The sequence below is a fragment of the Schistocerca serialis genome, chromosome 3 (genome assembly GCF_023864345.2).
Source record: "Schistocerca serialis cubense isolate TAMUIC-IGC-003099 chromosome 3, iqSchSeri2.2, whole genome shotgun sequence".
NCBI lineage: Eukaryota > Metazoa > Arthropoda > Insecta > Orthoptera > Acrididae > Schistocerca > Schistocerca serialis.
The window spans coordinates 506,672,342-506,692,600 of record NC_064640.1 but is presented as its reverse complement, the minus strand read 5'-3'; the positions used below and the strand labels follow the sequence as shown (position 1 = coordinate 506,692,600).

The window sequence follows — 20,259 nt, the reverse complement described above, 5'->3', positions numbered from 1 at the left end:
CAACAGATCGCTGGGAAAGCCTGAAGAATTACATCAGATTAAGAATATTCGGCCAAATGCGAAGTATGTACATTGCGCCAGTCATAATTTGAATTTAGTGATAAATGATGTCATTAGCATTTGTGTGGATGTACGAATTTTTTTCGCAACAATGCGAATCTTGTGTAATTTTTTCGGGAATAACATTAAGCGTTGGGATCTACTGTCGAAGTTCACTGGCGAATGAGAAGCCACTCGAAAAAAATTTAATCCAATTACATGGTCTAGTGAAGTTAATATGACATGTACAATAAAACATCCTTTGATAAAAGAAATGCGTTATCAGAAAAAGTACTGAAGAGTTTCAGTAAAGATGATTGTAAAGAAGGAGAATGTATTAAAACAGAAATGCTAAATTTCGAGTTCGTATTACTTTGCGAATTCATGCTATTGAATGACATCAGTTATGCATCAAAAATTTAACAAATCGTGATATCGATTTGGACAAGGGAAGTAGAGCTTCAGCGGAAGTTTGGAAAAATTGATGTTTTATAGAAATGATTTCGAATCATTCAAGTGCAAAGCCAGTGAAACTGCAAAAACAAATGGCATAGATCCCAGTTTTCATCAAAAACGGGAAGAGAAATTAAAAAAAAAAACATTTTGATAAACTAGCTTCTGACCACCCATTTCGAAACAGGAAAGAAATATTTAATGTTGTTGTTGTTGTTCTTGTTGCAGTCGTTGTCGTCGTCGTCGTCGTCTTCAGTCCTGAGACTGGTTTGATGCAGCTCTCCATGCTACTCTAGCCTGTGCAAGGTTCTTCATCTCCCAGTACTTACTGCAACCTACATCCTTCTGAATCTGCTTAGTGTATTCATCTCTTGGTCTCCGTCTACGATTTTTACCCTCCACGCTGCCCTCCAATACTAAATTTGTGATCCCTTGATGCCACAGAACATGTCCTACCAACCGGTCCCTTCTTCTTGGCAAGTTGTGCCCTAAACTCCTCTTCTCCCCAATTCTATTCAATACCTCCTCATTAATTATGTGATCTACCCATGTAATCTTCAGTTTTCTTCTGTAGCACCACATTTCGAAAGCTTCTATTCTCTTCTTGTCCAAACTATTTATCGTCCATGTTTCACTTCCATACATGGCTACACTCTATACAAATACTTTCAGAAACGACTTCCCGACAAATCTATACTCGATGTTAACAAATTTCTCTTCTTCAGAAACGCTTTCCTTGCCATTGCCAGTCTACAATTTAATGTTACTATTTTGAAAAATGGACTAGACACAGTAATAGCTGAGTTAAATATACGTTTTATCACCTTGTTCAATCTAAACTGACTCCAACATGGGCTGTTCACCAATTATGTAAGGAAATTGTAACTAAATATGCAGTGAAGCTTACTGACAATTAGCGATCGGAAAACGTAGCTGCGAACGAAATCAGGCTGATCGGCATGGCGCAATGAGTTCACAGTTCACTAGTTCAGCAAGAGTGAGTTGCCATCATTGACAATAGCCTGTCTCCCCGCACCTCTGTGTCATCGCGTAGGCGCAAGTTCTGACTTGACTGTTCCCAGTGTGCTTTGTGGCAAACAGCCATGTTTTAATGGCTGAGTAAGGTCTGTTTCACACACTGGTGACGGTCACTGGTAATTGTGGTGAAGACTCCTGGATCACCGGTGTTGGACACTGCAGATATTGCCAGCTGATTAGTTAGTGAAATGGACTCGAGCGAGGAGGAACTTTTGTTAATACTTGTAACGTGCGGTTTTAGGCGCTACAGTCTGGAGCCGAGCGACCGCTACGGCCGCAGGTTCGAATTGTGCCTCGGGCATGGATGTGTGTGATGTCCTAAGGTTGGTTAGGTTTAATTAGTTCTAAGTTCTAGGGGACTGATGACCTCAGAAGTTAAGTCGCATAGTGCTCAGAGCCAATACTTGTAAGCAGGAGGAGGAGGAGAGTGAAGACAACCGTTCATTACACGTACATCCACTGCTACGTGATTTGCTGGAGAAAGGATTGTTTTCTACTCTTTATGTCGACCTGAGACAAGATGAGAAGCAGTTTTTTTCAGTATTTTCGAATGTCGGAAACTTCGTTTGATGAACTGCTAGGACAAGTGAAAAGAAGCAAAGGAAAAACTTGTTGTCACATTAAGGGGAGTCGGAAGGCAAGTGGGCTTCAAAAATTCGATTTTTAAATTTTAGCATATTTGAAATGCCAGGTCTTTCCTGCGTGAAACAGTTTTTGTTTTATATAAATACGACAACTTTTTCGTGAGATATGATGGTTTTCATGACGCTTTCTGCAATCTGGCATTTAAATGCCATGCCCTCGTTTTTGCGCCATGCAGGTATAATGCACAGCATTCTTTTACTCCTTGTATATTATTTCATGCTTTTATTGTTTTATCGCTCCAATGTTCCCTACCCTATATCTACAACAGTCTAACATAACAGTCGCGACACTTCGCCTCGATTTTGTTGCCTACCGCGCCAGCAGCGCCCCAAGCGGCCAGTAAGACCTTATGACAAAAGACCCAGTTTAACTGTATAATAATATTAGGTTTTGTTCGCTACATTTCGAACAAAACCAGTTCATGAACGCAGACAATAATGAACTCGTGTGGAATGCAGTACCCACACTGTTTGACATCCCAAATAAGCCACCTCAACTGACGAAGAGGAAACTGCCACAAAGATTCGACAATCCATCTAAAGCTGTGAAACAGTCCTATGACAGAAGCAGCCAGTTCATCTCTCGATGTATCAGTGCCAGATTCGTGTGAATCGTCAACACAGGCCTGCTTTGACGATGAAGTGGTTATTAAATGCAGTTATTCGTGTCTTACAAAAGCGTAATGTTTGGTATGTATTTCATTCACTTCTGTTGTTAGTCACTTATTTTCCTTGCTTCCTTCGTGTGATGACATTATTTTGTTAGGACCTTGTTCACCGACAGATTTTTTGAAAATTATTCAAATATTTGGTATTGCATGAAATGTAATGTAATCAGCTCATAATGTTTTCAACATATTTCACCCACTATTTTGCAGTTGCTTGTCCCACTTAGAATAATATAAAGATGAAGGTCGTACTTGTGGCAACAGGCGACCATGACAAACACAGTAGGCCTACAGAATGATAAATGAACAGTTGATCGCTTTTGCATGTAGAGGTACATGTCTGTGCTTCTTACGTGTGAATCTGTGTGTTTATATTCTTTTTATATCAACGAGGTAAGCTGCAATTCTCTCCAACGTCACAAGTGTTTCTTCACGAATGTGTTGTAGCTTGCCACTCGATTCATGGTTTTTGTCACTACTTGTGTTTATTTTAGAATCATTTTTAGACACATATATGCCTTCTGATACTACACAAACCCTTGGAGGCAAGAAAATAACTCAAATATTTCGTAAATTACGTAGGAAGTGGATGCAAAACAGGCATTATCCTTACGACGCCTCTGATGTTCACCTTACTCGCCGCTTGGAGCGCTAGTGTCGCTCCATCTGTCGAACGGTAACAACTTTTACAGCAGTGAGTGTCGCGACTGTTGTGTTAGATTGTTATATCTACCATCGATACTCGTTTTTCCGATCGTTTTTGTTATTGTTTTCGAGCAATAATGGTTGTACTTAGTGATTTTTGTTGTGAGTGAAATACGTGTTGATTTGTATTTTTTTTGGTTCTGCGTGTTTTCATAAAAATGCCGCAAATAAAGAAATTCTCGCCTAAATTAAAATTCAGAGGAAATAAATACGTAACGGTAAATGGGGTTAGTGGGTGAAAGGACACAAGAATGTTAGGCATAAAGAAAATCAGCACATCAAGAAAGAAACTTCAGTGTCTTCAAGGCATATCCTCCCAGTCACCTTGTGGCGAGATGGACACCTTATCATACTGTGTGATTTCATTTCCAAAAATACTGTGTGCAGAATATATGGTGGTGACGTTTCTTTGGGTGAGAATCAGCATCTTCGTAAAGTGATTGTGTCAAACCTGACATTGACTCGTATAAAATGTGGTGTAGTTGCTACAACAATGACATCAAAAATAGCAAATAATAATTTATATGAAAACAACATAAGGATAGTTTATGGTCTCGGATCAGTTGGTAAAGGGATGGAGCCAGGAAAAGTCTTATGCGCATTACTTGACATTCCAAATCCTCTTGCAAAATTTATGACTTACAATAATATTACTGGTATTGCTTTTGCTGATGTTTGTAACATCTCAGTGAAGGAATCAGCTGAAGAAGCACTCAAGGAAAGTGATGACAGTGAAAGTGGTGATATTTGTGCATGTTTTGATGGCAGCTGGCAGAAACGTGGACGCACTTCACTAAATGGTGTCGTGGCAGCTACATTATTTGATACCGGCAAGGTAATTGATGTATACATTCCAAATAAGTACTGTAAAACTTGTGGCAGTGGAACTGAGAAAGAGCATGAACATAACTGTTAGATGAATTATACTGTTCCAAGTGGTGGAATGAAAGTAGCAGGAGTTCTCAGGATTTTTAATCGTTCAGTGGCAAACAGAGGTGTCAGATACACACAGTATTTAGGGGATGGTGACAGCAAAGCTTGTGACTGGGTGTTTGCAGAAAAACCCTATGGTTCTAATGTCACAATTTCTAAATTAAAGTGCATTGGGCATGTCCAGAAGAGAATGAGGTCAAGGTTGAGAAGATTATTGAAAGAAAAATAAAAAAAATAGTATCGGAAGATGGTAAGGAGATAGGTGGTAAAGGTCGGCTGACAAATCTTGAAATAGATAGATTACAGAATTATTATGGCTTGGCCATAAGAATAAACGTAGGGAATTTAGAAAACATGAGAAAAGCTGTATGGGCTATCTTTTTCCATAAGCTTTTCACAAATGAAAATCCAGTGCACGGTCTTTGCCCTAATGATCCTGACACTTGGTGCACGTACAGGAGAAGATGGGTCAATGGAGGCACCCGATCCAACCCATCGGCTTTGTCCTGTGATGTAAGGGTGTTGTGTGTGATGTCATGACAGTGCGGAGTTTAGTCTATAAGTGTGTTGTGTTTGTAGACGTCATCTTGTTGCAGTTGGTGGTGTCGTCTAGTGGTGTGTGCATGTATGATCCGCATGTTATGTGGTATATTGGGTTCATTTGGGTGTCGATGCTTGAAGTGTGCGTTTATCGGTTGCGACTGTTGTAGAAGAACGGAAATTAGTTGCAGTGAGTTAAGAATTAAGTTTCCGTTGTGTTTATGATATTGCGGTGTCGTTTGATGTTATTCGTTTGCTGTTTGTCTTGCAGTAATTCTTCTAATTCAATTTGTAGCTTCTTTTGTTAGGTATGGATATGACTTCTAAGTTTAATTGTGCACGTCTGCAGGCTGAAATGGTGGACGACATGTTGTCCGTCATGAAGTTTCTGCAACGTTTTGGGCTTGTGGCGGAGATAGTGAAATGCGGCGCATGAAAGTGGAATATGCGAATTGGTGGTTTGTTTTGGTTGTGTTTTTCTTTGAGTGTGTGTGTGTGTGTGTGTGTGTGTGTGTGTGTGTGTGTGTAAGTGACCGATTCCAATTTGTCATCATAGGTATGTTTGTTTTGGTATCGTGGGATGTTATTTACCTATATAGGTGAAGGGAAGTGTGATTCCAATTTTTCTTGTTTTAGATGTTGGTTTTGTGGTATCGACAGTTGCGGTTGAGCTGTGAAGGTGAAGGGAAGTGGCCGATATTGTAAGTCTAGCGGAATTTGGGAATTTTGTGGCGTTTTCATGTCGTCATTTTGTATGGTTTGGGATCATATTGTGTGTATGTGTTTATATTTACTTTGTGCCCACCCAAATACCCCCAATTTCCAAGTGCTGGTCCCGTTAGTTTGATTATATTTTTAAAGGGAGGTGTTTGTTCTCATGTTTATGTAATGACGTCATAGGCGCCATATTGGAGACGTTGAGAATGGTCGCTTCCGGCATATTGGTGACATCATGGGTCAAAGGAGATGGGTGGAATCGGACACTTCTGTATTCCCGATATGAGCACGAACATTCTTTACCTGCTTCAGTAATGAATGAAATTAAAACCATATTTACAGACCTTTGTAAAGATACCTTGATGAAGTATTGTCTTCATTGGAAAACCCAAAATTTAAATGAATGTGTAAATTCTGTCATTTGGAACCAGTTACTGAAAACTGTATTTGATCAGCTTACAAACCTCAAATTTGGGGTTTATGATGCTATTTTATGCTTCAATGATGGTTTAATTAGAAAACTTGATGTTTTGGAATTATTGGGCATTAAATCTAGTGGAAATACTGCAAAATCCTTGGTGCAAATAGATAAGAGAAAATCTGCAAAGGAAATATTGCTAATCATCATACTCAGTACTAGAGATAGTGCTCTTACAGTCAGTTGTTAAGAATCGCATCCAATCGAAGGAGATTTACTTCTTCCTACCAGTTGCTGCACAAACATACCTTTTTTCGGTCTTTTGTCTTAATTACTTTCTGGTGTAACTGGCCTGTAAGCTCTTCCATTTCCTTTGTAGGGTTGTCCCTGCAACAAATAAAAAGGTTCAGAAACTTCTTCCATGAGTTTTACTTTTGCGGTTGTGTCTGTTAAAGTCTGCTCAAATAATGAAGTAGTTTTTTATCTACGCCATATTCACGAAGTGTATTGAACAGACTGGTGCTATGAATGGAGTCGTATGCTTTCTAGAAATCTATGAAGCCGACTACTGTGCAGTTCGACTGACGGTGTTGCAGTATCATCTTCTGGTTCCAGATTGTTGTGCGCAGGATCGATGTGGGCGGAAGCCTGCCTGATATTCACTGATCATATGTTCCGTCTGTCCTAATCTGCTGAGAATAGCTCAACAGTATTATGATGAAAAAAATGCATTATTGCAGTAGCTACATATGCGTAAATAATTGGTTAAGAATAGTATTTTAACTACGAGGGTCACTCCAAAAGAAATGTACACTTTCTTTAAAATCCACCTGATATTCTACATGTTTGAAAGTTTTAGGGTGTAGATGCATCCTTTAGGAACAATATTTTCATTTCTCCACATAATTTCCACCCCTCTCAACTGCCTTACGCCATCTTGGAAACAGCGCCTGTATACCCGCACAGTAAAATTCTGGACCAACCTGTTGAAGCCACTGTTTGGCAGCGTGCACAAGGGAGTCCTCATCTTCAAAACCTTGTTCGATGAAGAGAGTCTTTCAGTTTCCCAAAGAGATGATCGTCACATGGAGCCAGGTCAGGACTGTAAGGCGGATGTTTCAGTGTTGTCCATCCGAGTTTTGTGATCGCTTATATGGCTTTTTGACTGACATGTGGCCGTGCATTGTCGTGCAACAGCAAAACATCCTGCTTTTTCCGATGTGGTCGAATGCGACTCAGTCTAGCTTGAACTTTCTTCAGTGTTGTCACATATGCATCAGAATTTATGGTGGTTCCACTTGGCATGACGTCCACAAACAAGAGTCCTTCGGAACTGAAAAACACCATAGCCATAACTTTTCCAGCAGAAGGTGTGGTTTTGAATTATTTTTTCCTTGGTTGAATTTGCATGATGCCACTCCATTGATTGCCTCTTCATCTCTGGTGAAAAATGATGGAGCCATGTTTCATCACCTGTCACAATTCTTCCAATGAATTCATCTCCACCATTCTTGTACTGTTCCAAAAGTTCGCTGCATACCGTTTTTCTTGTTTCTTTGTGAGCCACTGTCAACATCCTGGGAACCCACCTGGCACAAACCTTTTTTAACGCCAACACTTTCAGTATTCTGCAAACACTTCCTTCCCCTATCCCTACGCAGCGTGACAATTTGTTCACTGTGATGCATCTGTCAGCAGTCACCAATTCGTTAACATTCTGCACATTGTCTGGAGTGTGTGCAGTATGAGGCCTGCCGCTGCGAGGACAATCCTCAATATTGCCGTACCCGCTTTCATCTCGTAACCTGCTTGCCCACCGACTAACTGTGCTGCGATTGTCAGCAGCATCTTCATACACCTTTTTCAACCTCTTGTGGATGTTTCCCACTTCTCGTTTTCACAGCACAGAAATTCTATGACAGCACGTTGCTTCTGACGAACGTCAAGAGTAGCAGCCATCTTGAAGACATGTTGTGATGGCGCCACTCACGGGAGCACAGGTTGAACTAAGTTTGAAGACAAGCGGGAAGGATGTACTTGCACACTGTAAAACTTTCACACATGCAGAATGAAAACTTTTTTACAGAAAAGTGTGCACTTCTTTTGGAGTGACCCTCGTATATTTTTCAGACCACAAGGCAGAGAACTTTAAGAGGATAAGACGCACCCTTAATTTTGTTATGAAAATTTGGAAACAAGTATTTTTCGATTTTCTTTTCATTCGTCATGTATGGGTGAGTTCATGGTTTCACGCTCATATATTTTGTCCCTTATTATCGCATTAATACTTCATAATGGTACGCTTGTTACTGGTAAAAGAAAACTGGGGTGAGGGATGAAAATTTGCTTGAAGGTTACTACCCTCCTAGCCTCGTACATGGGTAGCAACTAAATTTATCTAATTTTTTATGGCCCAAAAAATAAGGTATTAAATTCACACCCACTCTTCGCTCGACTTCCTGACAATAATACGACCCCAGCTTGGGTCACACTGGTATATAATGCAAGTGAATAGCTTCAGATGTTGAAAATGTGAAGGGATAAAGATCAGAGTTTAATGTCCAGTAGACAGAGGTCAGAGGCGGAGCACAAGCTCTGATTATTGTAAGCATGGAGAAGAAAATCGCCGGTGCCCTTTCAAAGAAGCCTTCCCAGCATTAGCCTGGGTTAATTTAGGGAAATCATGGACAACCTAAATCTGGATGATTGGATGTGGATCCAAATCAGTCGTCCTCTCAAATGGGACTTAAGAGGTTATCGCCGTGAAAGACACGAGTATGCCTGGTAATTGTGTGACACAGCATTATCAGCACATTACAGAGTTTGATACGGGCATCATTGTGGGTCTCCATGAGACCATCTACTATGATCTTGCAATATCCAGACTTATTGGGCATTCCTATGTGACAATGGCCTGATGACGGACTGCAAGGGAAAGTAAGGGCAGGAGTACTTGTCAATTCTCCAGTCGATCACATCTGATCACCACAAGGAAAGATCGCCCTATTGTGCACCAAGACCATCTTAACTCCTTCACATGTGCACTTGGAATCCAAGAACACGCAATGGACTCCCTGTAACATCCTGTATTATCTTGCACCACTGGACGGCAGTTAGCAGCAGCCAGAGTAGGGAATTAGAGCCCCGTGCATAAGCTGCCGTTAACACCACGACAGAAACAGATGTTTTGAAGTGGTGTGTTGACCATGAAGCTTGAACTAATGAATAGGTCCCATTGTGTTCTGTGTAATGAATTGAGATTCTGCACTGCCCCAAATGACCATAGTATGCGAGTGTGGCGGCAGCCTGAGGAGGTCCCATTTTCCAGGTGTTGGAGCGACATGGCAGTGGGCAGTGCTACTCCTGGAGTCATGGTGTGGAGAAACATCACATACACCTTCAGGTCACAGTCAGTACTGAGTGAGGGAACTGACAGCACAACAATAGAGTGTTGACACCCTGAGTCCTCATGCGACAGTACCAGAGTACAGTTTTTCCATGTGTGTGTATGAAATGTCTGCGTAATGTTGAGGTACTCCTATGGTCAGCAAGATCCCCAATAGGAGATACATGAAACTAGTTTGGACGTCAACCGTGTCACACTGCCATTATGGAGGATATAAAGTAGCTGCTATATCCGTTGAGAGTCAACTGGCCTCAGGAGAGAGTGCAAAGGATGCTTGAAACCCTTCCCAAGCAAATCGCTGCATGTATCAAGGCCAGAGGGGCCTTAATGCCATACTGATAAGTGGGCTCATATTGACAAATTCTTTATATATTTGACTATCTTGTCAATGGAATAGTATCACATACCTTCCCAAGTTTTGGAGTTTCAATTCATTTCCTCCTCTCGTCCTCGATGTTTCACTTATTTTATCAGGCAGTATTTGCTTCACGTTGAATGGGAGGACTATAAAAGGCAGGTATGAATGTGAGCCTGTCTTCGATAAGGTACCCGCTATTGAACATCAGAGAGAGAGATACATGAAACAGTTGTTGACCAACTTTCATATTCTTGTGTCCGAGAGTCATAACATGAGAGTAATGCACATGCTCAAAGTTTAAAGATGACTTAATGAAGTGGTCCATTGTAGCACAGAATGCTGACCAGTTATTTGGAGATAATATTATGATCATCCACTACATAACAGCAGCCTGTACATGAAAGAATTGATGGAGTTCGCGAATTCTTGATGGGAAAGGCCACGAAAGGAGTATAATGTGTCGTGGGTCAGAACTCATACACAGTCCCAGACTCCTTATGCATAGAAAACTTATGCCTTCCAGTTCTTCCATCTGTACACTGGACTAAATGAGGTCAAAACATAGCACATAGTTGTAATTTGTTGTAATACGAAGAGCGAGAAATTCTCTTATAAAGGGAGAAATACACTGATGTGCAAAAGAAACACATAGGCATGCGTATTCAAATGTGGAGATATGTAAACAGGCAGAATACGGCGCTGCCGTCGGCAACGCCTACGTAATATAAGTGTCTGGCGCAATTGTTAGACCGGTTACTGCTGCTGCAATGACAGGTTATCAAGATTTAAGTGAGTTTGTACGTGGTGTTTTAGTCGGCGCACGAGCGATGAGATACCATCTCCAATGAAGTGGGGATTTTCCTCTACGACAGTTTCACGAGTGTATCATGAATATCACGAATCCGGCGAAACATCAAATCTCCGACAGTGCTGTGGCCGAAAAAAAAATATTAATAATAAAATCCTGCAAGAATGGGACCAACGACGACTGAAGGGAACATTCAGAGTGACAGAAGTGCAGCCCTTCTGCAAATTGCTGTAGATTTCAATGCTGGGCCATCAACAAACGTCAACGCGCAAACCATCCGACGAAACACCATCGATATGTGCTTTCGGAGCTAGATGCCCACTGGTGTACCCTTTATGATTGTAGATCACGAAGCTCTACGCCTCACCTGGGCTCATAAACACAGACTTTGGGCTGTTGATGACTGGAAACATGTTTCCTAGTCGGACGTGTCTCGTTTCAAATCGTATCGAGCGGATGGGCGTGTATGGGTTTTGAGACAACCTCATGAATCCATGGATCCTGCGTGTCAGCAGGGGATTGTTCAAGCTTGTGGAGGCTCTAATATGAGGGCGTGTGCAGTTAGAGTGTTATGGGACCACTGATACGTCTAGACACGAGTGACAGGTTACATGTACTTAAGCGTCCTTTCTGATCACCTGCATCCATTCATGTCCATTTTGCATTCCGACGGACTTGGGCAATTCCAGCAGAACAGTGCTACACTGCAGCACCAGAATCACTGCAAGTTTAAAAACTTCCGGTGGCCACCAAACTCCCCAGACATGAACATACTGTGCGTATCTGGGAGGACCTGCAACGTGCTGTTCAGAAGAGATCTCCACCCCCCTTGTACTCTTACGGATTTATGGACAGCCCTGCAGGATTCATGGTGTCGGTTCCCTCCACAACTACTTCAGACATTAGTAGAGTCCATGCCACGTCGTGTTGCGGCACTTCTGCGTGCCCGAGGGGGCCCTACATGATATTAGGCAGATGTACAAGTTTCTTTGGCTCTTCAGTGTATATAGGAATATATCCCTGATCGATATTTGTAAGTAGTTTTAGATTTCAGGAGCTTACTTAGAAAATTTATAAGAAAGATATTGCGTGACAAAGATTTCATTTCAGATCTCATCTGTGTATATTTTGTATGAGTACTTGTCTTTTTATGTCATAGAATGAACGCTTAAGAGTTCGACAGATGAGAAGGTCCATACTATTCCATCTTGCCAAGAACCATTCGTGATAGAGGACGTGGAGGTAGCACTAACCAAAGATGTGGAGTATACGCGCGTGCGTGCGTGTACACACACACACACACACACACACACACACACACACATGTCAGTGTCTTAACTTTTCAGGAAATAAAAGCCATTAAAAGATGCCAAACCAATGTCTGGAGATTTATACGAATGAACCATTGACTTAACTATGGGGGGGGGGGGGGGGGGGGATAAAGAACAGGAGCGCAAGAAAATTCTGAACACAGTTCTGTTCGAGCGTTGGGAATAAGTCGAGATAGTGCTGTTTAATTTCCTGTCAAAGGTCACTATTCGTACTGACGGAAAGTCACTGAGTAAAACTGAAGTGATGTCTGGTGTTCCCAGGGGAAATGTACGTCCTGGTCTACAGCAAGTTCATTTTGATGGTTTTAGAGTTTCAGCAAAAACATCGGATGCATACCGTCATTACAAGCAGATCTTGGGACTGATGGTTAGCTGTTAATAGGCAGATGTCTTGGTATGCCTTTGAGACCTAAGCTGTCCATTTTAACATCGGAAATGTCCCTCACTGGGTGACTGCTGTGGCAGAGCGGACCAAATGCAATGAAGATAGAATTGCGAAACAGTTTACGCGAACTTCCATCTCCCAAATGGGATCTAATGGCCAGAAGCACATGAAAAGGAAAGGTGAAAATTTTGATCGTAACGTGTTTCTGGAGGAATCTGGTGGGTGGAGTGACAAGAGCTTAAGAGACAATCTTCAGATTGTTTGGAGCTGATGCTGTGATTTATCATGTAGTAAAGTCATCAGAAGATCAAAAACAAGTGCAAAATGATTAAGACAAGATATCTGTATTGTGCGAAAAATGGCAAGTGCTAGGTCACCAACTTGATTTTGAAAGGAATCCGTTAAATTTCCGTTACACGATGCATCAGGCAAATCTAAAGGCTGACAATTCAAATACATGCCTAGAAATTAGAATTACGAACAACTTAAATTGAAATGATCATGATGATGTCGCAAGGAAAGCAAATCTAATACTACATTTTATTGGTTGACCACTTAGAAGATGCAACTGGTTTACTAAAGAGAGAGCCCACACTACCCTTGTTCAGCGTCTACTGGAGCACTGCTATGCTACATGGGATCCTTACCAGAAAGTAAAGAAGGAGAACAGAGTTTATTAGTATGGTGAAATAGGGCGGAGCATCACGGATATGACAAGATAGTTGGAATGAAAATCGTTAAAACAAGGGCGTTTTTAGTTGTGTGATCTGTTCACGAAATTTCAATCTCCAACGTTCTCCTCCGAAAGCTGAAGTCCTTTGCTTACACCCACGTACATAGGCAGAAACATCGTTAATACCAGATTCAGCGTTATGTGAAGTGGTATTCCAAACACGCATTTGTCAGTAAAAAGCCAGAAACATGTCCACATGGACGCCGTTTGTCATGCTGAGTTGTTTAGTAAGTATTTTCCAGATAAATATGCTATATACTGGGTGATCAGTCAGTATGAATTTGAAAACGGAATAAATCACGGAATAATATAGATAGAGAGGTACAAATTGACATGCGAGGAATGACGGAGTTTTATTAGAACCAAAAAATACCGAAGTTCAAAAATGTCCGACACATGGCGCTTCATCTGATCATAATAGCAATAATTAGCATGAAGTAAGACTAAGCAAAGATCATGTTCTTTACAGGAAATGCTCAATATGTCCATCATTCCTCAACAATAGCTGTAGTCGAGGAATGTTGTGAACAGCACTGTAAAGCACGTCCGGAGTTATGGTGAGGCATTGGCGTCGGATGTTTTCTGTCGGCATCCCAAGAGATGTCGGTTGATCACGATACACTTGCGACTTCAGGTAACCCCAAAGCCAATAATCGCACGGACTGAGGTCTGGGGACCTGGGAGGCCAAGCATGACGAAAATGGCGGCTGAGCACACGATCATCACCAAACGACGCGCGCAAGAGATCTTTCACACGTCTAGCAATATGGGGTGGAGCGCCATCCTGCATCAACATCTTACGTTCCAGCAGGTGTTTACCAGCGAGGCTGGGGATGATGCGATTCTGTAACATATCGCCGTACCTCTCACCCGTCACGGTAGCAGTTACAAAACCAGAATCACGCATTTCCTCGAAGAAAAAAAAAGGCCCGATAACGGTAGATGTAAATCCAACCCCTACCGTGACTTTCTCGTCGTGCAATAGAGTTTCCACGACAGTTTTAGGATTTTCTGTAGCCCAAATTCTGCAGTTGTGGACGTTGACAGACCCTCTGAGCGTGAAATGAGCTTCGTCGGTCCACAACGTTATTCAACCAATCGTCATCTTCCGCCATCTTCTGAAACGCCCACACCGCAAATGCCCTCTGCTTCACTAAATCGCCAGGTAACAGTTCATGATGCCGATGGATTTTGTACGGATAGCATCAGAGGGCAAACCAAACAGTAGTGTATGGAATGCCGGTGCGACGTGCGACTGCACGAGCGCTGACTTCCCGTGCATAGACGACCCCGCTACAGTATCCATTTCTTCCTGAACTGTCTCCGCAGCATTACGCCTTGTGCTCGGTCGGTCACTACGGGCTCTATCGTCTAAACAAGCCTTGGCTTCGAACTTCGAAATCATTCTCGCTACAGCTGCATTTGTTGACGGACCTTTACCCGTTCGAATCCCCTTCATATGGCGATAGGATCGTAACGCTGAACTAGCAAATTCCCCATTCTGATAATACAGCTTCACTGAAAGCGCCTTTTCAGGTAACGTCAACATGCTGCGACTACTGGCGCATCTGATCCTCCTCTCATTACAGCTCCTTTTATAGGAGTACACGATTGTCATGCGCAGTCACTGACGTTTTGCTGTCCAGCGCCATCTGTCGGACATTTTCTGAACTGTTTTTTGTTCTAATAAAACCCCATGTCATTCCAAGCATTTTTACCTCTATCCACATTATTCCGTTATTTATTAAGTTTTCAAATTTATACTGACTTATCACCCGATACGTAACTTCTATATTTTTAATGATTTTCTTTTCATCTTTTATTGAATGTTTTTTTACATCTGCTATATTTTGTTGTCTAGCTGTAAGATTCAGATTTAGTTATTTTCATTTGAAATTTTTTACGTTTTAACATTATTTTAGCTATACAGCAATGAGGTGGTGTAGAAATGTTGGGGTAAAATACGCTGAGTGCACTCGTTTTGCGCACCAAGCACGCAGGATGTAACAAAATACTTTTTGGACAAATCTGAATGCTCCGTTGTAATGCATATAAACGACAGAAATTATTTGAAGTATCTGATATCGTTTCAACAGTATTCATTCGGAAACGAACTTTTTTCCAAGGGGGTGCTTTCACTCTTCATATCTTAATTATCTTACACTACATTGCAACATATTCAAAGCCGATCAAAATTTAAGTATATTGCTTGGGTAGCTTTATTTATCAGCATTTTCTTGCCCCTATTCTTTGCCCCCATAGTGTCATTTGTGTATTTCTCCAAGCAGTGGTTTGGTGTTAACTCGTCGCTTGCACTAGTTACCACTTAATTGACAGAATTCATACAGAAACGTTGTGATCGGCATTTTCTCGTTTCGTTTCCAAGTGTCCTAGGGACAGGTTCCTGTAAACTTCCTCTGCATTATCTTAAGTGCATTTAGTCTACTCTACCGCAGTCGTCCTCCAAAGACGGATATTCCCTGTGTTCAAGTGGACAGTTTCAGGCTCAAAGGCATACTAAGAATTCTGCCTAGTAACTTCTAACAGTACCACGGAGGTCTGCTTGTAGTACCTATATGGTCAGCCCGTCAGCCTCTGGTAATATTTATTTAGATCCTGTAAATTCGTTTCCGGAACAAGAGTTTCACACTTTCGACAACATACTTTTTAAAAATTTTATAAAAATGCGATACTGCATTAGTTACAAACTTACGAAGGATTTTTACATGTATTTTATACTTGCTAATTTGTATAATTAATGGATAAATTACTCATTTTTAAGCATTAAGTACTGGGAGACGGTGAAAGAAGTTTCTGCAGCGTGTAGGAAGTAATTTTAAAAACGTAGCTCAAAGAAATGTGTGTACAATTTCAGTGTTTTACCTGTACGACATTTCTTAGAAAGTTTTAATGATTGGTACTATTGTCATTGAGAACTGAGTGAAGTTTTCTTTCCGTGAGACATCAACATGCGTAACTGTAATACACAAATTTTGCTATTTATAGTGTTTGGTGCTGCTTGTGTATTTTATCTGCTTTTTATTTATCAGGAAAGTTTAGTCTGGTGTACATTTATCCACAGTATGCTGCATCTCGGTAATTAATACACAGAAGCGAAGTATATGGGCTCAACTGTTTCAATAATAGTCTCATTTAATTCGCACTAGACACGTCATTTGGCCAGTTTTTGTATTACAGATGTGATGAGTCAGGAATTTTGATTCTACAGACATCTGTTGCGTTGCAATGACAAGCTCATTAACGCTATGAACAAGAACTTTCAATCTCTTAACGTATAGTTTTAACAATGCAAAATGCTTTGGGAATATTTTGCTTTATTCTCAGACCAATGCGTATTCTTTTTCTCAGTAATGCATTGTGTGGTTTTTGTTAGGTTGATTATACTAATTTCCAGTGTTTTCATCTATGTACATGCCTTCCACAGACTACCTTCGAGAAATTTATGCACACGCTAGCATATTTGTCTGTCTATAGCCTGGTGCTCAGATCATCTTACTTATTTAAATCTTAGGGCATACACTAGCCCCATACTAACGAATTATCGTTAATACTGGAGACGAATATGCATTTCATTCTGCGGCAGGTGAATTCCACATACTGTACCTGTATGTTTCCAACTTCAATATAAAATAGTATTTATGTACAATGCAGGTCTGCCGCTTCTTTCAGTTTAACAATTTCAGTGCTAAGCCGTATCTATAGGAACCTACGAGTCAATGGTGTGGAGGGACTGGATAAAATATGGGAAAACAAAAAATAGAACATTACACTGCCTAATATGGTGCAGGAAGCCTGCTGGCTCTGGAAACAGCTTCCTGTTTCAAAATGGATGAATACAGATCCTTCATGGTTTTAAAGACAATTTTCTCCCATTCTTCCTGTGAAGTAGTTCAGCTAAAGGTTATGGAGATGGATAACGATCACACACACGCGTGTCTTGATAGTAGATCAGAGTGGCTCAGTATTTAGATATAGTGATTGGTGCCTGTTTTAACTTACCGGATTTTTCTGATTTCCTTGTATGCGGTATAAATCTTCAATACAGTGAATCTTTAAACATCGACCTCTTCGAGTCCCCTGGTTATGAAAGCACCTATTGAATAACAACAATTTGCCCACATTCGAATTCACGTAGCTCTGCTAAAATACACCATATTACACAGAACACTTCCACACGACTGGCTCTTTCAACATATTGGAACACCGTACTGTGCCGCTTGTTATAAAATACGGCAGCGCAATCTAGCATCTTCCCTTGTGTTCAAGCATCCATTTCTCACTGTCTCCATATTTTCACCCAATCTGAAGCGTAGAAATACAGCAGTGAAACTTACCTATGAAGAATTGCGTTGCCTCTTATCTCGAGAGTTCGTAAACTAGCTGCGTATCATCAATAGTTGAATTTTGAAGATATATGTTGTAAATTACAATCCTTTGGCTAGTAACAAAGTCAAGTAGTTAAAATTGAACACTAACTTTGGATCACCATATATTTCAGATTCTCAACAGGGAACATTCTACAGATAATTTCTTTATCAATAGCCTTAGCAGTGTAAGACAAATGCTATTTTATGAAAGTAGGGGCCTGTGTTCAGAGTCTCTAGTTGGTCTGACTGGTGCTTTAGGGACGCTTGGTCTGAAGAGACAACTGGACATGGCGCCAGCTGCAATGCCTCCTGCGAGTGGTCCCATCCAGTACACCTGAAAAAATTAGTTTCATCATTAGTGTCAATAGTACGTGTGCGCACACACACACACACACACACACACACACACACACACACACACACACACACTTCTACCAAAATAGAAACAATATCTGTGGGCATAATGAGGCATTCATAGTTAAGCTGTGTGCACTATGTGCCCCCTTTTCTGATCACAGAATGATTTTTGTATCAGAAGTTTCAGCAGAAGACCGTCACCGATGTCTTATACAACAGTTACCAAACAATCCAAGTATGCAATGTACAGGAATAACATGGCGTAAGCTACTCCACATAGGAATTACGAGAAGGAAAGTGACTATTTCCTGGAACTTTGAAATATCTGCACAGTCGGAAATGGACAATTTATTAATACTTACTACATAGTTTAAGTACATATTACAGCAAAATCTATATGCGCAGTTTACAAACTATTTTGAAGTAATCTTTGGAACAAGTAAAGTTTCTATGATCTAGGTCAGAAAAGATGAGAAAATTAACAAAAACTCTTGGTTTAAGACAAATGGCATTTTATTTTTTAGAATCTGAAGTGAGGAAATAAGAATGACAGTACAGCACGGCTAATTTCAGGTAGATCTTCAACAGTCAGCTAAGTATAATGTTTAACATGTTAATGTATGCGTTGACTATAGGTTTGATTAGGCAACATCTACGTTGGGTAAAGATAATAGCGGAATATTCTGCAGTTTGTTATTTTTGCCTATTAGAGCTGACCCTCAGTCGACTTTTAGCATTATCACAACCAATACTTACCCAGTGATTGTGCCACACACCAGTCACCATTGCAGGCCCAAGTGAGCGAGCCGGATTCATGCTAGCACCTGTGTACTGCATCTGCAAACAAAACGGTAGAAACATTACTCAAATTCTGTTTAACTAAATGTTAAGCTCTTCCTGACCAAAGATTTGGAATGCTTTGAGTGGATTAAAGGGACTCAACTACAAGGCCATCAATCCCTGCAACACATCAGGCTGGGAAGAGTCCTCAGAGAGGAAGGTGACAGACAAATCCTGAGAAACCCAACTGTTACAGAAAATCAATAAAGCCAAAATAAAAGAAGCAGAAATGGAGGAGTAAGAGGGTGAAGGTGAGAGCTGTACTGGCAGTTCGCGACCCTCTGCACAAGTTATGGGAGATGCACCCTCTGCATCAGAGCAGATTTTTCTCATCCTTTATCACCACAAGATAACTAGCAACAGCAGCAAGTTGATAAACTCTTAGGAAACAAAGAGGCAGCAAATCAGCATTAGATTTAAAATAATTAAAAACGTAGGAAGGGCAGGAGCTGGGCCACACCATTGAACAATGACAGCCATGGGGACCCTGCATCAGCAATCAGTAGGGCAGTCCTATCTCTCTAGCAGCTGACATCAGCAATGTACCCTACCTACCACAGTAGAATCCACCGTCACAGGTAAAACAAATCCATCAGCTTCTTTGGCATCATCCACTAGCACAAAACAATGTGTCAAGTTTAAGGTTTTGCCATAAGGTGGGCAAAATAGGGCCATCTGATGGGGTACAGGCAACCATCAGATGAGCACCACAGCAACAGTGGGGTAGATCCTGACAACGTATGTGGCAATGTCTCTGCCAATTGTGGCCTATGTGAAGTCTACTCAACTTTGTTGCATGCACATTGTCAGGTTCCTTTTAGTGCTTTTATTATTAAGAGAAACCAGGGTATACCAATTTTGCTTTACAAGCCTCTAAGAAAGAGTCGATTGAATGTCCAATTCCAGTATACCCTTCTCCAAAAATCGGCGTGATGGTAGCCAACATGGCAAAGACAGCATGTTCGTTCTCTGGAATCCCAGCGAGACCTGGAGGGCCAAAAAAGACTTCTACGGCGCAAAAACTGCTGTATGTCGCATAAAAAGTAAAACGCAGTCAACAGACCATGTATCATTCACTAAAACGGCCAATAATTCAGACAGCAAATTACAACTCAAGTGGTTAAAAAAGGGCATTCAATCAGTACACTGAACTGTCAAAGGTTGATGAGCACATAATTGTGGGGATCACAAATGGCGATGGCTAAAACGACAGTGGCCAATATGCAACCTAGCTAAAATGTTTAGGAAGCATGAGAGCTGAGAGGTGGTCAGCCAAGCCACTGGGAGAGGTTTAATTGCTCAGAGCTTGCCCCTGTGAAGGGAAGACCACTGGTGATAGAGTGACACCACCTGCTGAAGATGGCAACACACAGACTAGAAGGAATAGAGGAACCAGTAGGCCAAGATAGGACTGCAGCCTTGGCAGTAGCATCAGCAGCTTTGTTTGCCATCTGATTGAAGTGAGCAGGGACCTACAAACATCAAGAGTAAACAAGTG

The 20,259-nt window shown here is 41.2% G+C and overlaps 1 protein-coding gene across 1 annotated transcript in view; it reads right to left on the bottom strand.

The window, feature by feature from the left end:
* The window catches only part of LOC126470957 (aquaporin AQPAe.a-like), a 109,827-nt gene that overhangs the window by 40,974 nt on the left and 48,594 nt on the right, over positions 1–20,259 (bottom strand). The window contains exons 3-5 of the mRNA XM_050099007.1: positions 18,678–18,758; positions 17,783–17,898; positions 6,464–6,542 (exon numbers count right to left, since the gene is read on the bottom strand). Coding sequence (XP_049954964.1) covers positions 6,464–6,542; positions 17,783–17,898; positions 18,678–18,758 — 276 coding nt within the window. The remainder of the gene's footprint in view (positions 1–6,463; positions 6,543–17,782; positions 17,899–18,677; positions 18,759–20,259) is intronic.